Source organism: Gopherus flavomarginatus, chromosome 4 (genome assembly GCF_025201925.1).
Source record: "Gopherus flavomarginatus isolate rGopFla2 chromosome 4, rGopFla2.mat.asm, whole genome shotgun sequence".
Taxonomy (NCBI): Eukaryota; Metazoa; Chordata; order Testudines; family Testudinidae; genus Gopherus; species Gopherus flavomarginatus.
The window spans coordinates 60179226-60199346 of NC_066620.1; the positions used below are offsets into that span (position 1 = coordinate 60179226).

At 40.0% G+C, this 20121-nt stretch overlaps 1 protein-coding gene across 7 annotated transcripts in view; it reads right to left on the reverse strand.

Moving 5' to 3' along the window:
- Nucleotides 1-20121, reverse strand: part of CLIP4 (CAP-Gly domain containing linker protein family member 4) — a 70145-nt gene that overhangs the window by 12093 nt on the left and 37931 nt on the right. For 6 of the 7 annotated variants that reach the window (XM_050948533.1, XM_050948532.1, XM_050948534.1 and 3 more), the window contains exons 7-11: nt 16146-16264; nt 11042-11278; nt 7840-7975; nt 6944-7081; nt 3290-3376 (exon numbers count right to left, since the gene is read on the reverse strand). In XM_050948533.1, the coding sequence (XP_050804490.1) occupies nt 3290-3376; nt 6944-7081; nt 7840-7975; nt 11042-11278; nt 16146-16264 (717 nt within the window). The remainder of the gene's footprint in view (nt 1-3289; nt 3377-6943; nt 7082-7839; nt 7976-11041; nt 11279-16145; nt 16265-20121) is intronic. The other variant, XM_050948537.1, reaches the window with a different exon arrangement.

Below are 20121 nucleotides of genomic sequence, written 5' to 3' on the forward strand. Positions count from 1 at the left end.
AGATGAAACTGTGTTATACTGAACTTGCTTTGATCCACTGGAGTGCGCAGCCCCGCCCCACCCCAAAGGTAACATTCCAAGCTCAAGATTTTAAAAAGTGGATGCCTAAAGTCCATATTTAGGCACCCAATTAGGTAGCCCAATTTTTGAAAATGCTGAGCACCAAGCACCTCTGACTGAAGTTAAAAGTGGCTAGGTTTTCAGCACTTTTTGAAAATTAAGCCAGTTATTTAGGTGCCTCACTGGGGATATGGATGCCTAAAGTTAGGCTCCTACATCTTGAAACCTGGTATCTAACTAGAAACTGTTCATGAACTGAAACTTCCCGGATTAAAAAAAAAAAAAAAAAGACGTTTTTCTCAAGAAAAAATACACTCAGTCAGATGAAGGGTGTGTTTCTGTTTTGTTTTAAATAACTATATATACTCAAAAACTTTAAAGGCAAATAGTAATATAATACACCTCTACCCCAATATAACGCGGCCCTCAGGAGCCAAAAAATCTCACTGCCTTATAGGTGAGACTGCGTTTTATCAGGTTTGGTCTGGTATGGCGTACTGGTACGCTGTGGTGGACTGGACCGGCTTCCCCAGAGGTGATTTAAAGGGCCCGGTGCTCCAGTTGCTGCAGGAAGCACTTTTAAATCACTGCTGGAGCTCCAGCAGCGGGGCCTGGGGCTTCCTGCAGCAGCTGGAGCCTCTGGCCCTTTAAATCACCGCCCGAGCCTGGCTGCCAGAGCCCCAGCGGGGATTTAAAGGGCCCAGGGCTCCAGCTGCTGTGGGGCACCCCAGGCCCTTTAAATCACTGCCGGGGCTCTGGCAGTGGGGCTATGGCAGTGATTTAAACGGCCCGGGGCTCCACGTGAATTCAGATATAACACGGTAAAGCAGCAGGGCTCGGGCAGTGCTTTAAAGGGCCTGGGGCTCCCCACTGCTTTACCGTGTTATATCCGAATTTGTGTTATATCGGGTCGTGTTCTATCAGGGTAGAAGTGTACATGTTCAACTTGAGAAACCATAGAGGGGGCTGGATTTTTATAAAGTGCTGAGCATCCACCCTCTGAGAATCAGACCCCTTTGCGTTGTCAAGTTGAGCACCCAAAAACTGAAGCATCAGAAGTCACTAGCCAATTATAAACCTATAGATCATTAGAGACTGGATTCCAATTTAAAAAGTTAAAATAATATTTTTAAAGATTTAAAATGTTTTTGAAATGATTACCTGACAGAACACTAATCTAAAAATGCTGTTCACCATTATAATTTGCTACTCAACACTCAAACATACAAGTAATAAAAGGGTCAAAATTCCGATACTTGTTGAACATAGTTCCAATTGGAATACATGCAGCCAGCAGCGGGAACACAGGGAGAAAGAGCCACCAAAACCTACAAAAAGGCTGTTCTACAGACGATCTGCAACATGACGGGGTTTTCTTAGCACCTAAGGCTCAGGGGGCTGGGCTCCAGGGTTATACATATATCTGCCAGGCCATGCTGCCCTGGCAGCTGGCCATATGACAGACTAAGACCTGAAGGGACCATCATGATTAAAGCTACATTTCAGTCATGGGTATTTTTTAGTAAAAGTCACGGACAAGTCACAGGCAGTAAACAAAAATTCACAACCTATGACCTGTCCATGACTTGTACTATATACTCCTAACTAAAATTTGAGCCAGGGGGCTGCAGGTGTGAGCGGAGGGGGCGTGTGGTGGCCCAGTGGGTACTGTGGGTGTTGGGGGAGGCGGTGTGCAGCCCGGGACTCCCACTGGTGCTATGGGGTGAGGGTTGGTAGAGCTGGCAGGCTCCCTACCCGGCCCCACACGGGTCCCCCAAAGCGGCTGGCATGTCCCTGCAGCTCCTAAGGGGAGGGATAGCCAGGGAGTTACTGCGCGCTGTTCCTGCCACGAACCCTGGCTCTGCAGCTCCCACTGGCCGAGAACAGCAGACAACGGGAGCTGTGGAGGTGGTGCCTGCCACACTGAGCCTCCTCTCATACCCAAACTACTACTGCTGCTGCTGGGGGGTGGGAGGCAGTGGCCCGAGACTGCCCCAGCAGCAGCCCGTGCAGCTGGCCCCCAGAATCCGTGACTTCCATGACAGACACACAGCCTTAGTCATGATGATCTAGTCTGACCTCATGCACATCACAGGCCACAGCCTCACTCACTCACTTCAGTAATAGGCCCATAGCCTCTGGCTGAGTTACTGAAGGCCTCAAATCTTGATTTGAAGACATCAAGTTATAGAGAATCCACCATTCGCTCTAGTTCAAACAAGCAAATGACCCAGACCCCACACTGCAGAAGCAGGCAAAAAATAAATAAATAAAAATGAACAAACCAACCCAGGGTCTCTGACAATCTGACTGGGACTACAATTCCTTCCCGATGCCCAATATGGTGATTAGACCCCAAGCATATGGGCAAGACTCACCAGCCAGACAGGTGGGAGATAATTCTCTGTAGTAACTCAGAACCCTCCCTATCTAATGTCCGATCTCCAACAACTGGAGATATTTGCTACTAGCAGTCGTAATGGGCCATGCCATTGTAAGCAAACTCATCAAGCTCAGCCTCCAAAAAAGTTAGGTTTTTTGCCCCCGGTACTCCCTTTGAAAGACTGTTCGAGAACTTCACTCCTCTGATGGTTAGAAACCTTTGTTTAATTTTAAGCCTAAACTTACCGATTGCCAGTTTATATTCATTTGTTCTTGTGCCAGTATCAGCTCTTAACTTAAAACAAGTCCGCCCCTTGCTAGTGTTTATCTGCTTGGTGTATTTATAGAGAGGAACCGTATCTCCCTTCAGCCTTTGTTTTGTTAGGCCTAACAAGCCAACCTCCTTGTCTCTTCTCGTAAGGTACATTTTCCATTCCTCTGATCACCCTAGCAGTCCTTCTCTGCACCTGTTCCAGTTTGAATTCATCTTTCTTGAACATGGGAGATCAAAAATGCACTCACTATTCCAGATGAGGTCTCACCATTGCCTCATATAATGGTACTAACTCTTCCCTAGCTCTACTGGGAATACCTCGCTTGACTCATCCTAGGACTGCATTAGCCTTTTTCACAACGGCATCACATTGGTCCCGTTCAGATTAATCCTGCTCCTAGCAGACTGGTGTACAGGGCTGCTTGGAACTAGAATGCAGGTCTACATTAGCACTGCTTTTGCAGCATATTTGAGTGCCTGTGAAGAGGGGTAGGGGAAGGAAGAGATATGCGATACTTCCTTTGCCCTACCCAGAACTGGCCCAAAAGGAAGCAACAAGGGGAATTTAGTTACCTTCTTTACCAGGCATAATTTTCATTCCTTCTTCACTAGCCAAAAAGGTGGATTCAGAACTACTGTCTTTTTTTAATGTAGCTAAGCCTAGGATACAAAAAAGACAAAAAACAAATAGGGTCAACAAATATCCTGGCAATTAACAATTAATAATTTTACAGAAAAATCCACATATGCAAACAGATACAGTACTGGGCTTGTAGATCACTGAACAAAACGATGAAACCTCCAAGTCCATCATTTCAATCCAACTGTTCCACATACATACTATAGAAACTAGTAGTCTTTACAGAATAGTATGATATCTAGTATTTAGAACATGATACTGAGAAAATAAGGATTTATGTCCTAATCCTGACTGATACTAGTTTCCTGTGTCACCACTGGCAAGCTGCAACTTCTCTGTGCTCTCTCTCGTCCCTCTCTTCATCCATCTGTGAAATGGGGCCAAGGTCTGCCTAATTTACAGGTTTCTGGATGCTTATTTAGTACTTGTAAAATGCGATTCTTCAAATATGAGTACTACCAAACCACAGTATTTTTATATAAAACTTCTAGTTGTAAAATAATTTACCAATCGTGTTAAACCACTGACACTTAAAAATGCTCCAAAGCAATCAAGCCATATTATAAACAAAGGGCTTGCCAAATGTTTATATTGAAACAATCTGAGTTAACACAAGTGAAGAAAAAATCCTTTAAAATCACAAACTTCTGATTCTTAAACACATCCAAAACTGAAAATTTTTGCTTTTACTATTGGAATAAGACTACCAACTGTTAAATCTATAATTTCTGTGGATGCATGTATTTACACAAATCTGAGTTTTAACCCCATAACTTTTGGTTTCAAGCCTACAAAAACGGATTGAATATGCCAGTATTAATCTAATTAAAGAGCCTATTATGCTACATAGCAACATGCTTCAAGGACAAGTTATTTTGTATTCATAAGTGGTTGTCTGCCACAACTAGGCAAAGAGAACAAAACCTTCCAGGCGATTTTGCTGGTACTAGTGATGGGCAAAGCGGACTTTTTATTTAATTATATTTATTGGCTTAGCCCAGATGATATATTATTTTGGTAGTTATTTATAACTGTATTCTATTTTAAGGTGTCTTGTATTTCAGCCTTAAGAGTCAGATATGTGAGAACACTGTTCATGGCCGGAGATATGTTTTATAACAGAAAATCCTTGATTAGTCCCAGTACTTAATGTGATCAGGTGACCATCATTGATGAAATCTAATGAACTATTTAAAGAGCAAATATTTTTACCACAAATATCAAGAGTACAAATAAAAAAAAGCATTAAAAAATATCTAAATACAATATTAAAAGTGAGGTTTGACAGAATTCTGCAGTCTATCTACAATGTTTATAGAAGATGTACTAATGATTTTTCATGGTCTGTAACACAAATAATTTACTGGTGGTTAAGACACTTAAGAAATTTACTCCAGTAATGCAAGTAAATGTGTCAGAAGAAAGCTCTGTATTTGCAACTTTATCCTTCCACTCTAGCAAGTGAATCCACCAGGCACATTAAGATAAATGGGCCCTTTGGCATAAGAATATCTTACGATGGCAGTTCAGCGCATACTGCTTACACATGTAAGCCCTAGTGGGTGTACCATATAGAACTTACTCTGATTTTTACTTAAAGCAAATGTCAAATTTTGGGATTTATAAAGATGGTTAGGCACAGCTATGTCAAAAAACAGGTTCATCACAAACTGTTCTCACGAATGCATTGCCTCAGAGGAAAACAATCCTTTTCCATTTTAATCAAGATCTTTTGAAAATAAATCGTAGCTCAATCTTAACAAACAGCTGTCTTATGGCTCACAATACTATGAGTGGACCAAACAGCCAAAGTGAAGAATGTTTTATAGAAAGAGATAGTTTAGGCCCCCACTTTACAGTTTTGCAAACAAATGTAATCATTTTACTGAAGTGCAGCATTTTATGCAAGGTGTCAGTTTTTCCACATCATGTTAAACTGCCTGGACGTTAAGTTAATTGTCTAAGTTGATATGATTAGGACAAGGCATTTCAAAAAAAGATGAGCTTTGTGGAGCATGTCATTTTCCAGATCAAATTGTAACCATGCAACTTATACTATACAAATGCCCCATTTCCAGCAAAGGTCAGACAGAAAACTTCAGAAAGTTTGAAGTATGTCAATGTGTAGAAAACTGTAGATGTTCAATTATTTTTAAAAGGTCACAGAGCAGTACATGTCTACCACATAGACATGACAGCGAGAGTCAAATGACTTTTGCAAGTTATCCCAAAAATCACTGCTAAAAAACCATATTCCACCATCCCATCATGTAGTCTGTATATGCTGCATATTTTACAGTTAAAAGAGGAACGTTTTAGAGGATTTAAATAATTTTGTAGGCATATATGTACACCCCTCTACCTGTAAAGTCATGCTGCTTTATTATAAAGGGTCCAACTGGCAGGACTGTTATAACACAACACATATAATAGCATTATTTTTACATCATTTAATCAAGATCGGGGCCCATTTGTATATGCTCAGCACTGTACAAACACATAAGAGAGCTTACAAGCTAAATTGACAAGAAAGGCAAAGGGTGGAGGAAAAGGAATATTATCTTGACTTTACAGATGGAGACCTGAGGCACAGAGAGAGTAAGTGATTTGCCTAAACTGAGGTCACACAGGAGCTCTGTGGCAGAGCCAGGAATTAAACCCAGATCTCCTAAGCCCCCACCCACGGACTTAAACACAAGAATATCTATCCCCTCCAGATGTATTCTTTGTTTCTCTAGTGAACTAATTCATTGCCTTGACACATAATGTAGTTATTAAAATAGCTTCTAATTAATTTTTGTCAGAAGGGTTTCTTTTATTGAGGAAACTGGTATTAATACTTCTTACAATATTTTAATACTTACATACAGCTGCATATAAATTAGCATTTAAATTTGTTTTCCTCAACAGTTTGACAGCCTTCTGATCAAGTCAAATAAAAATCTACGTAATTAAAGCAAAGCGATTTTAGACATTTACAGATATCATCTCCAATCAGAAACAGTTTTAAAAGCTTCAGACTGCGTGCTATGGTAAGCCTTTCCCAAACAGTATATCAATATGTAATGTTAGATCCCCTGGGTATATAATATCACCAAAATGACCATTCACTGAGAACAGAACCTTTAGTCACTCTACACAGATTCCCCTGGCTTAGCCCTAGAAAAAGACATAGCAATTGTCTTACCAGAATCAGGCAACGGTGTAACTAGTCCCATATCTTACCTTCCAGCAATCAATATTACACAGTGCTGCAGGGGATTGTAAAAAGGCCTCACACACCAGTGTTACAGTAAAATGACATACCATATGGTAGAACATTAATTGTTACTGTGATTGAGCCACAGGGCTTGATCCTGAGCAATAAGCACCTGCAGTTTAAAGTTATTTCATTGGGAGTGACAGATGCTCAACACCTCTCAGCATCAACAACTTCAGTTAATGAGAAGGAATAATTAATAAATGTCATACTACTTTCTTATTCCAAGAGGATGAATTAACTACAAGCTAGGATTTTAATATAAAGATATGCAAAATTACCGTCTGATTTTTGGAGAGACTAGCTTTATAAAAAAAGAAATATTTACCAGTATTCACTTTTGAAGTTATGTGCGTTACATCTATTTTCTTGGACTTGACCAAAGTAGACCGTGTGGAAGGACTTCTGACAAAATTCTTCTTGTGATCTGAAGCTTTACTTATTTTAGAAAGAGGTGCAAAGATACCTGGAGAACAACAAAAAAAAGAGAGAGAGATGCAGTAATGCAGCAAAAAAAATCTAGCTATTCTCTCTTAGGTTACTCTGTTTAACAAAAGTATCTCAATTAATGGATTGTTATACTCATAGCTGGAGAGGTGGGGAAGTAATATTCCTCTTTTATAGATGGGAAAGTCACTTATTCTACCCTGTGTCTCTGCTCTGCCCAGCATCATAAAGAATGCTTGTGGCTAAGCTGGAAACTGAGGTAGAACATCCCTCAGCACAAGCTCCTGCATCATCTCACAGATGGAAATGAAATGCCAAGCAAATTTACAACACAGACACCTCAATTTGACAAACAGAGAAGGCAGACAACATCACATTCCTTTGATGGAGAGAATTTTTAAGAAGAATATATGAATGCTCAAACGAATCTCTTTCAAAGTGGAAGGCCAAGTAAGCTATGAGAGAAAATGTCATATAGAAAAGAAACAATTACACTATGGCTGTGAGAAAAGCCTATAATCAATAAAGATGGCAAAACTAGAAAGATACTACATTGCAGTTTCAAGGAAGTAATCAGAAATGGCTTCTTCCGCAACATTTAGAACTGATAAAGTTAGGAGCAGTTAAAGAAATTTACAAAATAGAAAAATCCAGGACAATCAATTTGTATTTATTGACCCAAGACACCTCATCTAATCAAACTAGTATTTTTCTTTTCTTTTTTTTAAAATTAAGATTTCAAAGTATCTGTAAAACATCTAGAAAATAAAGTTTTACCACATCTTGGTGCACACTTGAAGTACTGGACTTTTCCAACACTTCCGTCATTCTTTCCTTCTGGTTCATCCAGTTCTACACCAGCCCACTGCCCGCTGGCAAATTCTGTTGTGCCACAAAATCTTAATGTACCAACCTAAAGAAAAGAATTAACACAGAATGACTTTGTGAATAATAATACCATGGCCCTTAGATACGATGTAAGATAGTAAGTCATCTCCAGATCCATGATCACTATACAGATTGCCACTTTCACATTCCTCTGCCTTCCTTGAGGGCAGAGATCCTTTTCCTTCAAAAATGCCAGCCAGTAAGTGTTCTAAGATATAAGAGACAGGACTAAGTCACCTGAGATTGAACAAAAGCAGCATTTATTGGCAGTTATCACAATAGAAAGATGTCACAAACAACACGTACCATTAGACAATGACATCACTTCAGCAAAGTACTTCAGTGCACGTCTTACTAAATAGGTTCATTCATTATGACTGCAAAGGGTAACTCACCTGCTTAAAGTTGGCACATACTTAAGTACCCTGAAGAATACAGGCCTCTGCTGGATGAGGAAGGGAAGATTATAAAATAAAACAACACACCACATTCAGACTACCCCTAAAATTTAAAGATAATCTGCAAAGGAATTTATTCTCAAAGAGTCCATGACCTTTATTCCTTCTTGCTGATGCAAAAATAAAACCTGAAAAGTTCTGTTTGTTTTCTTTTTCTTTTCTTTTTTTTTTTAAAGTTTATCTAGATCCTGTTTTTTTTAAGAAGGATCAGGGGCACTGAGAGGGTCTTCTCTGATTTTGCCAATGGACTTCTTCTAGTCTCAGAGGATGTGTATTACAAGATCACATGCCTTAATTTAAGGGGTGGGGTGCAGAATCATTAGCAAAGATGTCCTTTCTCCCAACAGTTTTAGACAGTGGATTTAAATCAGTTTTAAAACTTGGGGGTTTTAGTCTTAATAAAAATAAAAAAAATCTCCCTCTTTCAATTACTCAGCTTTCAGTCTTTTGTGGTGCTCATTTATCACTATAATTTCAAGGGCAGATATGGCGTTGGGATGGAGGGGAAGGGAGTGTTAAAATTAGAAATTCAACAAACAGAAGCTTCCCTCATCCCGTTTTTCTAAAATGTATTTAAACAGAACCGTTCAGATCAACCTTCTTTATATATCAGAAAGCAGCAATGAAGGGGGAAGAGCCTCCTTCCTCCCTCCCCGTTTTATCTGTCCTTTTAAAATTTGACTATTATAGGATTACTTAATCCAGAGGTCCCAAACTGTGGGGCATGCCCCCTTAGAGGGATGTGGAGGAACGCTTGGGGGGCATGACTGAGTCTCAGACCTCACAGAGAGGTGGGGAGGGAGGGACACACAGCAGCTGCCCCCCACCCCACCCCATCCTTGGCCTCCTTACTCTCGTCCATGTCCTCCTCTCCCCGAGCCACGACCCCACTCCTGGCCCCGGCTGTAGGCCTGACAGGGGCAAATGGGGAGTTTGAAATAAAAAGTTTGGGAACCATTGACAATCTATATGCATAAACTCTGGCCTCTGGCAGCCTATCAGAGGTGCAGCTCTTTAGTTGCATCTTTTCAGACTAAAGTTCTCCATGTCTAGAAAACTCCATCCACATAGAGAGTGAAAGTGTTACAGTTTACAGAAGATGTTCAGTGCTCTAGTGCAATGTCAAAATAAAAACGAGCATTCTATGTATGTAACTGAAATACCTAAAAATTTCTTTCTTCTTGTTCTGAGCTTTTACTGACTTGCAGCTCGAGTATTTTTGATGGCTGTTATTTTCTTCTTCTTCGCTTTCATTGTGTAATGGTTTCTGGCTAAATAACTTTCAGATGTTAATTATCTCGTCAGAACACGCAGTTTCTTGTATATATTTCAGTTAACATGCCTTTTGTATAGCTAATGATTGTGTCACCTTTCCTGACCCAATTTCAATAACATGTCAAATTCAAATTGGAAGCTGCTTCATACACTGCGAGGAAAAGTTTTTGAATTGAAAAGAACAAATTATAAATCTAAAGTTAATATAATAAAAATTAGAAAAATCAAATATGCAAATACTGTTGTCACAGGTGCATGAAAACCCAAATGCAGAATTCTGCTCTTATAAATAGATGTTTCTGCAAAGTTTGCATGTGTGCTTATGGCAATCTTTAAAAAAATCCTATAGCTTTAAAATCATTTCTAAGTCCTGGCTACCCACAAGAAGAGGAAAAAAGTATATGACTTTGTATATACCAGGGGTAGGCAACCTATGGCATGCAAGCTGATTTTCAGTGGCACTCACACTGCCCAGGTCCCGGCCACCGATCCAGGGGGCTCTGCATTTTAATCTACTTTTAAATGAAGTTTCTTAAACATTTTTAAAACCTTTTTTACTTTATATACAATAGTTTACTTATATATTATAGACTTATAGAAAGATCTTCTAAAAACATTAAAATGCATTACTGGCACGTGAAACCTTAAATTAGAGTGAATAAATGAACTCAGCACATCATTTCTGAAAGGTTGCCGACCCCTGATATATACCAATATAGTTACCAATAGAACAACAATTTTCCAAACTTATCTAGTTTAAAGCTATTAAAATTTGAGCTGCAGTTATTTAACTAACGTACTCATTGCTCCTTAGATTATATTGCTACCTCTATACCACAGCAGTGTTTCATCAAAAGAGATGTTAGCTGCATTGCATCAATGAAATTAAATAACTAATGGCTAAGCAGAATTAAATGTACCTTTTACCATTTCTGGAATGGAAACTAGATTAATTCTACAGAATATAAATTCCTGTCACAAGATCCTGCAAATGCTACTTGTGAGCCCTGGCAGCATTTTGGATCTATACTCTACAAAGACTAAGACTCACTTATTTATTATGATGGACTGTTAAGGAAAGGTTTGCAGGTACAAAATACAGATTTTGCCTGACAAAATCTGCTTTTCACAACAGTGAAAAAGTTTCACTACTACACAAGCTTTCAGCTTCTCATGAGGAGATTTTCCTTTCCACCTGTTTTCCAGCAATAGAAATATCTTTGCATCTCTACTGCCATCCGTATTTCATACCTTCCAGAAGTTATTTTACATTTACAGATAAGAAATCAGTTTCAAACGTACTACAAATGCCCAATTCACAGGAGATTACTTGTGCAGTTTCAAATTTACTCACTTACCTTCTGTCCTGCGATAACAACACGATCTCCCAGTTTCAAGCCTAGTGACAGAAGCATGGCCTTGCCAGTGACATGATCATAGTTTGGAAGCATGGCCTTTGAGATGTCACATGACAGAGGCACTGCATCCAACAGCATCTGCTTGATTTCTTTTGCACTTGCTGCAGCATCTGCCATCTCCAATGGCATATCTACTGGATCAGGAACCACATCTGCTGGAATCTGTCCTTTGTCATTCTACATAAATAAGATAGAATAATGAAAAGACTTAACATAAAGACAGGCCAAAACTTGGCTGTGCAGTAGTGTCCATTTATAAGACTTAAAATCCCCTTGCTACCTTTTTTGTTGTTGTTAGTAACCAGCAGCCAAAATTTTCAAACATGTATTGTGACAGACCCAGGCCAGTGGGGTACAGGAGTCTGGTAGAGGGCAAATATACTGGTCACTGGCTGAGTAGTTTTCTGTTCCCTGAGTGACCAGAGAAGGGACTGCACTAAAGTAATCAGGAACCTGCTAGAACCAATTAAGGCAGACAGGCTAATTAGAACACCTGCAGCCAATCAAGGCAGGCTAATCAGGGCACTTAGTCAGGGAGGTGGGAGCCATAGGAGAGGAAGTGTGTGTGAGGAGCAAGAGACACAAAGGAGCTGAGAGTGAGAGGGTTTACTGCTGGAGGACTAAGGAGTACAAGCGTTATCAGACACCAGGAGGAAGGTCCTGTGGTGAGGATAAAGAAGGTGTTGGAGGAGGCCGTGGGGAAGTAGCCCAGGGAGTTGTAGCTGTCATGCAGCTGGTACAGGAGGCACTATAGACAGGTGCAATCCACAGGGCCCTGGGCTGGAACCTGGAGTAGACGGTGGGCCTGGGTTCCCCCCAAACCTCCCAACTCCTGATCAGACATAGGAGGAGTTGACCCAGACTGGGGAAGATCACTGAGGTGAGCAAATCTGCCAATAAGTGCAGGATCCACCAAGGTAGAGGAGGAACTTTGTCACAGTATATACAACAATATAAAATAGGCATTTGACTGAGACAAAATACTGCATTTTAAAAGTGCACGTTATGAAGGACTAAGAAACAATGATGTTCTGAAAGTTTCTATATCATCATTGGCACACAAACTGAGGATTCTCCAAGAGGCCTTAATACAATTTATATTTGCTTGTTAAAAAAGAATATATAGTCCCTGGAACTAGTTGACCAAGAGCAGCCCACTGAAAAGCTACTAGCTGGCAATGGCTTTCCATCATTACCAATTTAGACCATGGTTTGGCTCACCATATCAAACTTGGTGCATGTTACAATTTTTGACAAGGTTTTTAACTAGGTTGTGCTATGCTTGGCTCTAACATGGCTTGTGTCTGCTCACAGCACCAGTTGCTTAGTATTTTGTTAGTAAGTAGGGAGCTAACAATGCTTCATTCTCAGTGCCTAAGTTGCCACATACTTGTAGCCCAGTTTACTGGTCCTCCTGTCTCCCACTTATGTGCTAATGCATCCCAAAGTACACTGTCCAGATGCTGCATGCATGCATCCTGGAAACTTTATTTCAAGACAATATAAAAAAAGCTATCTAGATTTCCCCAGAAGGCAGGATGCGAAGACTCAGCACGGTAGCTGCAGCAGACACAAACAAGGTTACAATGGACAATTTAGCTATGCTTGTAGTAATCAAGGTCAGATTATTACTTAGCATTTATATTATGATAGCATCTAAAGGATAACAGGTTGAGATCCAGGTTGAGTCCCACTGTAAAAAACATGATAAATGACAGTCCATGCCCCAAAGTGCAAATGAGAGTTGTACTTTAGTACTGACAGGCCTTAGAAGACAGACATTCTATGTGTGGAAAAACATTGATGCTCTTAGTCTAGTTCCTAATGGACAGTGCAATCTAAGTATATACACTAACAACTGATGGTGCATGAAGATTGATCCACAATGCAATTTTTAAGACAAACAAATCAAACATCTAGAATCATTTACAATTCAGACTTTCTAAAGGTTTAAAACTGGCTCTCTCACTAAGTCTCAGCAGAAGTCCAAATGGCAGCTACAAGGAACATGTAAGTTTGTGGATACTGTGATGGAAGATCTTATGGAATTATTTTAAAATAATACATTAGCTCTTTCATTTTCTCTCTTTAGTAACATGGTCCAGGCACACCCATAATTTGCCACAGACCTATTGTTTTTAGCAGAACAACATGCAAGAGCTTGTCGAAGATCATTAACTATGATAGGTGTGGCCAAAATCTCTCCTTTTTTCCAGGGATCACTAGTTGAGGAGGTACCCATTAAACTGTTTTGAAGCCATACAACTGGATGTATAAAGGCAAACAAGGCACTATTCTTAATGAACACATTGATAATTATAACCAAAACCCCACACTTCAATATTTCCATAACTCCAAATCTTTTCTTTCTTAGGAGCTTCTATAGCAGAAGCCACCCTGGTTTCCTTCGGAAAAAAGTCAGAGTTACTAATCAGCAATATGGGAGATTCAGGTTCAGCAGCCACTACAAGACTCTTTCCCCTGCACAAGTGGCATTCAGATCTGCCAGAGAGACTGTGTTTGGGCTCATGTGATTAGGGCAAGACTATTAATACCCAGCATTTGTGATGATCTTAGGTTGAATTCCTATGTTTATGAACAGAGGTACAGCTGTGTGATAATGGCTACTTTAGAAGACAAAGGACCACTAACTAATAAAAAGACAGGCATACATACAGTAATGGGAAAATCTGAGGAATGTCGCTAAACTGACTTTTAGAGAGAACTGGATCTTGACAGAAATCTAGGGTTGGATAACAGATCACAACTGCCCAAAAAGGAAAATCTTTCAAAATTAATAGGAGTACTTGTGGCACCTTAGAGACTAACAAATTTATTGTAGCATAAGTTTTCATGGGCTACAGCTCACTTCATCGGATGCATGTAGTGGAAAATACAGAAGGAAGATATATATACACACACAGGGAACATGAAACAATGTGTGTTACCATACACATTATAAGGAGAGTGATCAGCTAAGGTGAGCTGCTGTGAGCAGGAGAGAAAAAGAACTGTTTGTAGTGGTAATGAAAATGGCCCATTTCCAGCACTTGACAAGGAGATATAAGGAACTTCCAAAACTAATTACCAATGATTTTCAGGCAGTACCACTCAATAGAATACATCTCACCTGACCAAAACCCAGGACTGGTTGTTACTCTTTTGTGTGTGTGGCTATTTTTCTTAAATGTTAGGGTAATCTGGGGAAATTTTCCTCTCTTTCTTAAACTAGAGACAAGGTAGGTCTGCTGGTGAGACACGCAAACTTTTGAGCTTACAGAAAGCTCTTCTTCAGGTCTGGTAAATGCATTCAGTGGGAACGTATATGCTGCAATTAAAAACTCATGGCTGACCCATGTCAGTTGACTCAGGCTCATGGGGTGCAGGCTAAGGGGCTGTTCAATTATGGTGTAGTATAGACATTGGGGCACACAGTTACCTGAGCTCTGCAAGCCAAGTCAGGTGATATGGGCCAGCCATGAGTTTTTTAATTGCAGTGTAGGCATATGCAGAGTGTCACCTTGTACTTAGCTGTGAAAGATTATTTAGCATAAGTAGTTATACACGTCTTACAAAGAACCTTTCAAGGGACAATTCAAGATGAGGTGGCTGGTTAATACCTCTCCAATCACAGTAGGAAAGGAAGAAAAAAAAAGCAAGGGGGAGAGGAGGTTGTTATAGATTGTTGTAAAAAGCCATGAATTCAATGTATGTATTCAGTTCATGAATTTTTGTATCTAGCAAAATTACAAATTTAGGTTCCCAGACTCATCCTTTGAAGGTGTTACGCAGGTTTCCTTTGAGGATGAGGACAGAGAACTCAGCTAATCACATACCCCAGCTTTTCCTCCTTATGATTGGAGGGGTTTTAAACAGACACTTCACCTTGAACAGTCCCTTGAAATGTGTTAACTACTTATGCTAAACAATCTGTTCAGCCTTGTATTCAGCGTGTCACGGCGAAATACACTGCCCAGCCCTGAAGGAGAGCTCTGCGTAAGCTTGACTCTCTCACCAAACACCTCTTACATCCTCTTATGTGTCTCCTACATCCTGGGACCAACACAGTAACAATCACCACTGCATACAAGTTTTCTTAAATGATAGTCAAATTAATCACTACACTCTTAAATGAACTCACAGGAAAATCATAAAAGACAAAAAATCCCTAACACCTATGGACTACCACTTTTCACAAGTGATCACTGTATATCTGATCTTTCAGCACTCATCCTTAAATAAAACCTATCCAATACCTTCAAAAGGCAAGCGTGGAAACTTAAATTCATAACACTGCTAGACACTAAAACCAAGGACATGGCTCATTACAACAACCTAACACACACCAGCCTGCTGCTAGACACTAAAACCAAGGACATGGCTCATTACAACAACCTAACACATACCAGCCTGCTAACGCTCAATGGCCTACATCAAACCCCTTTTGCATAAACAATCTAACCCTTATTGCCCACTCTATGGGCTTGTCTACATTACCAGTTGGATCGATGGGCAGCGATTGATCCAGCAGGGGTCGATTTATCGCATCTAGTCTAGCCGCGATAAATCAACCACCGAGTGCTCTCCTGTCGACTCCGCCTGCACCTCTTGCCCTGGTGGAGTACCGGAGTCGACGGGAGAGCATCAGCCGTCGACTTACTGCAGTGAAGACATTGCGGTAAGTAGATCTAAGTATGTTGACTTCAGCTACGTTATTCACGTAGCTGAAGTTGCGTAACAGATTGATTCCCTCCACCCCAGTGTACACCAGGCCTATTTCAAGGGACCTCCTAATGTTACCCATTATGCTTAACTGTGTCCCAACTTGTATTTAGCACAGAAACGCTGATTTCTTTCCCCAGACATGAAGAACTCTGGGTAGTCTGAAAGCTTGAACCTTTCACCAACAGAAGTTGGTCCAATAAAAGATATCTTTGCTACCTTGTCTCTCTCATATCCTGAGACCAACTTGGCTACAGCAACACTAAACAGTCAAAATAATTACTTTTCATCCTTTTGGTTCATCTAAAATCTTACACCTTACCCTAAAGGCAGGATTCGCTCCATGTTCCAGTAAACACTTCACTGCTGCAGTACACAAATTAAACGCAGCAATATGCAAAGCTGTTCCAAAATCAAAGTCACTGCAGGTGGCATCCACATCTGCAATTAAACATCACACGAGTGAGAATGGAAGAGGTGTTACTTGAAACATTTCAACATATAAATAAGCACTATTATCTGTAACCCAGATGCTGATGAAAGGTGATTTTATGTAGCACCTCTCCTTAACCATATATTATATATACACATACACACACACACACACACACACACACACACACATATATATACATTCTTTACAAACTCCCATCTTCTACCTTAGTTAACTCCTGTCATTGCACGATGCTAACTGCTACTAGCTAAACAGCAGATAGCACATAAAACTGAGTATTCTGGGTAAGTAACAAGATGCTTGTACATTTATATTTCTATTTGTTGTTTAAACATGTAGAAACTTTGAAAAGGGTGTACTTTCCACACAACTGTGTTCTTTTTTATTGGGCAAACATCGATTGCACCCCCGCTTCCCGTATTTACTTCATAAAAAGCAAACGAATTAGTGATAGTAAAGGGTCTTAGACTGACAGTTTACAGAATGAAATGTTATAATCCAATCAAGAACAGGTACAGTACAACATAAATTCCCCCAGATTATCCTAATGTGCCTCAATCTCCTTTTGGAGCAATTACTTTTAGCTGATAGAAAAGAATTCAGTCTCAATATCCAATCAATCTTTGGTTTGGTTTGAAGTTAACAAAATGAGTGCCAGTTCAGGATGCGAACATTTGTCCACAACTCCAACTCGTTTCACATACGGTATCAAGCAACCTTCATATGCCTTTCAGATGTTACTAACCTAGTTCTAATTTGAACCAGTGGCCATGAAAAAGGACACAGAATCTTTCAACTCAGAGCTATCTAACATCAGAAAGGTTGTCTACATGGCACACCAAAGCACCCCAGTGCTCTAATGTGTTGCATTCTAACTGCCCCATGTAGACCCTGCTGGCATACTCTAAAAGGCATCTATTTTGCGTTAACATAATCCTGTTTGAAATGGGACTACATCAATGTGAACTAGGTACCTTTATATATAAACTTGAAATTACTATTATCAGTAAAATATCTAAGATAATCCATCTATAAGACCAGACAAATTTGCATGCTTGTTAGGCTATCAACCAGACATTTCTATGTCCGTATATGGCCTGATTTTCAGAAGTGCTGAATACAGATATCACCAACTAAAGTCAATGAGAGCTACAAGCGTTCGGTGCCTCTGAAAATCTAGTGTTGTTTTGTTTTGTTTTGTTTTAAATGAAAGCCTTCAAATATATCTATCAGACCACCATCATGTCCTCAAAACTTAGTCACACCCTTTGAGGTTATTAGCATTATCTCTTTATTGCATTTTACATTGACTTTGTAAATTTGCACAACATATATGAAAGCAAAAGTACATAGACAAAACCTGAAGGCATGTTTACACACATTTCCAGCTTAACTAGGTAGCCTGTATAATTACTTGAGAACTATCTGAAGGGAAAGAAATATGCAGCAATACAGTTTGTTGTGAATGATGTATATGGGATTATACACCAGAGGCATGACACACAAAAACATTATTTCATTCCCAAGGAATGAGAGTTCCCATATGTGAATATATTTGCCAATTTGGGGATAAACCAGTTCTCTATATAGGTTCTCTCTAAAATTCTTAGAATTGAGAATATTATATGAAGGCATGCAGGGCATTTTACTGCTGCAGTAAATCAAGATCATGTGGTAACTGGTTCTTCTTTGGAAGTGTCTCTAAATTCATGCCATACTCATTATACCTTTTGCTTGAAAGGTTATGTAAATCTTGTGACTTTTTTCCCCCAGAACAGTATGGACCCCTCCAAGGTACACTTGGGTCCCTCCACACAGCTCACTGCAAACCAAAAAAACTATATTTTGTTTGTACATGCATACCTGTTTCTCCCCAAGATCTGAAATGAAATAGCAACTACATCCTTATGGAACAGTCTGCCCAATTAAGTCTTGTTCCCCAAATGTTACAAGTATCTCTTACACTAATCCAAACCTCCTAATACATTAAGTCAACTAATAGCAACTGTGCCAGGCAGGTTGTTTTATAAACATCTTAGGGTAATCACATTTTTCTTAGGTTGTGGGTATTACACATGTGGGAGCTAATGAGGGGCATGTCATTTGCCCAGATAAGTTTTCTTTGATGAGTGGACAAAACCCTGCCCTTCCTTGGAGCAGCTGTGCAGGAGAACTGAACAAGTACAAGGCCAGGTGTTTGGCACAAGAGCCATTCTGCTGCTGCAGGTCATGAAGAGAGAGGGGGAGGGTGGCTGTTGCAACATGATGTTGGCTGCACTTCTGAACATGAGCAATAGTGGTTTGTCTCTTGTTGCTGGCTAGAGTTTGTTGCTCCTACACTCTCAGGAAATATGGTGCATTAGAAGGGAGAATTCTGGTTAGTGTTCGAGCACTGTGGAAAGATCCAGACTCTCCTCAAGTGGTGACAGGGATTCAAAGGGAAAGAAGCTCGCTACTACACCAGAATCCAGGACTTTGCCTTCTAATTATACCCCTAGATATGAGCGCCTGCCCACCCTGCATTTGTTTTTGAGAGATGCTAAAGCAGTCACTAGAACCTACGCTTATGGATGAATACTCTGACAATTCCTTATGCAAGATCTGGTAAACAAACCCTGTGCGTCTATATGATGTTTTTAGACATGAAATAGGGTATTAAGTTGTCAATATTTATAAAAGGACATCTTTTCAGTTTTTAAAATGAAGTCTTTTTAATTACCGCTAGTTAAAAAGAGGCATCTGACAACTCTACAAGACAGCATACCAGAAGGATTATGGGATGTTTATTTAGTACAATGCACAAACTGTTTATTGGTATAGATATTCATGCAGATTAGGAACACTAATATTGGCTTCTGCTTCAGAAACCATAGACTCAGACTCATAGAATTTACTGTCAGAAGGGACCAATATGATCATCTAGTCTGACCTGCACAAAGCAGGCCACAGAACCCTACCCATCCACTTCTATAACAAACCCCTAACCTATGTCTGAGTTATTGAAGTCTTCACATTGTGGTTTGAAGACCTCAAGCTGCAGAGAATCCACCAGCAAGTGATCCATGCCCCACGCTGCAGAGGAAGGCGTAAAACCTCCAAAGCCTCTGCCAATCTGCCCCGGAGGAAAATTCCTTCCCGACCCCAAATATGGCGATCAGCTAAACCCTGAGCATGTGGGCAAGACTCACCAGCCAGCACTCAGGAAAGAATTCTCTGCAGTAACTCAAGATCCCATCCCATCACAGACCACTGGGCATACTTACCTGCTGATAATCAAAGATCAATTGCCAAAATTAAGCTATCCCATCATACCAACCCTTCCATAAACTTATCAAGCTTAGTCTTAAAGCCACATATGTCTTTTGCCCCCACTACTCCCCCTTGGAAGGCTGTTCCAGAACTTCACTCCTCTAATGGTTAGAAACCTTTGTCTAATTTCAAGTCTAAACTTCCTAGTGTCCAGTTTATACCCATTTGTTCTTGTGTCTACATTGGTACTAAGCTTAAATAATTCCTCTCCCTCCCTAATATTAATCCCTCTGATATATTTATAAAGAGCAAGCATATCCCCCCAAATGACCAGTGTCATTTACTTTTTGCATTAATATACTGGGTTAGACTTTGATTATTCATTTATACTATTACTTGCAGAATTTTAAATACATTTATAACTACCAGTGGGGTCTCCCATCCCAATCTGTACCCATTCTACTATGTCAGATATGACAATTTAGTTGCTTCATTTTTAAATGGGCGGCAGACGTGAGACATATGAACACTTCAATAGCAGCTCCAATTGCTAGCAGCATGCATCTTTTTCATCTTCTGTTATGTTCTCCAGAAC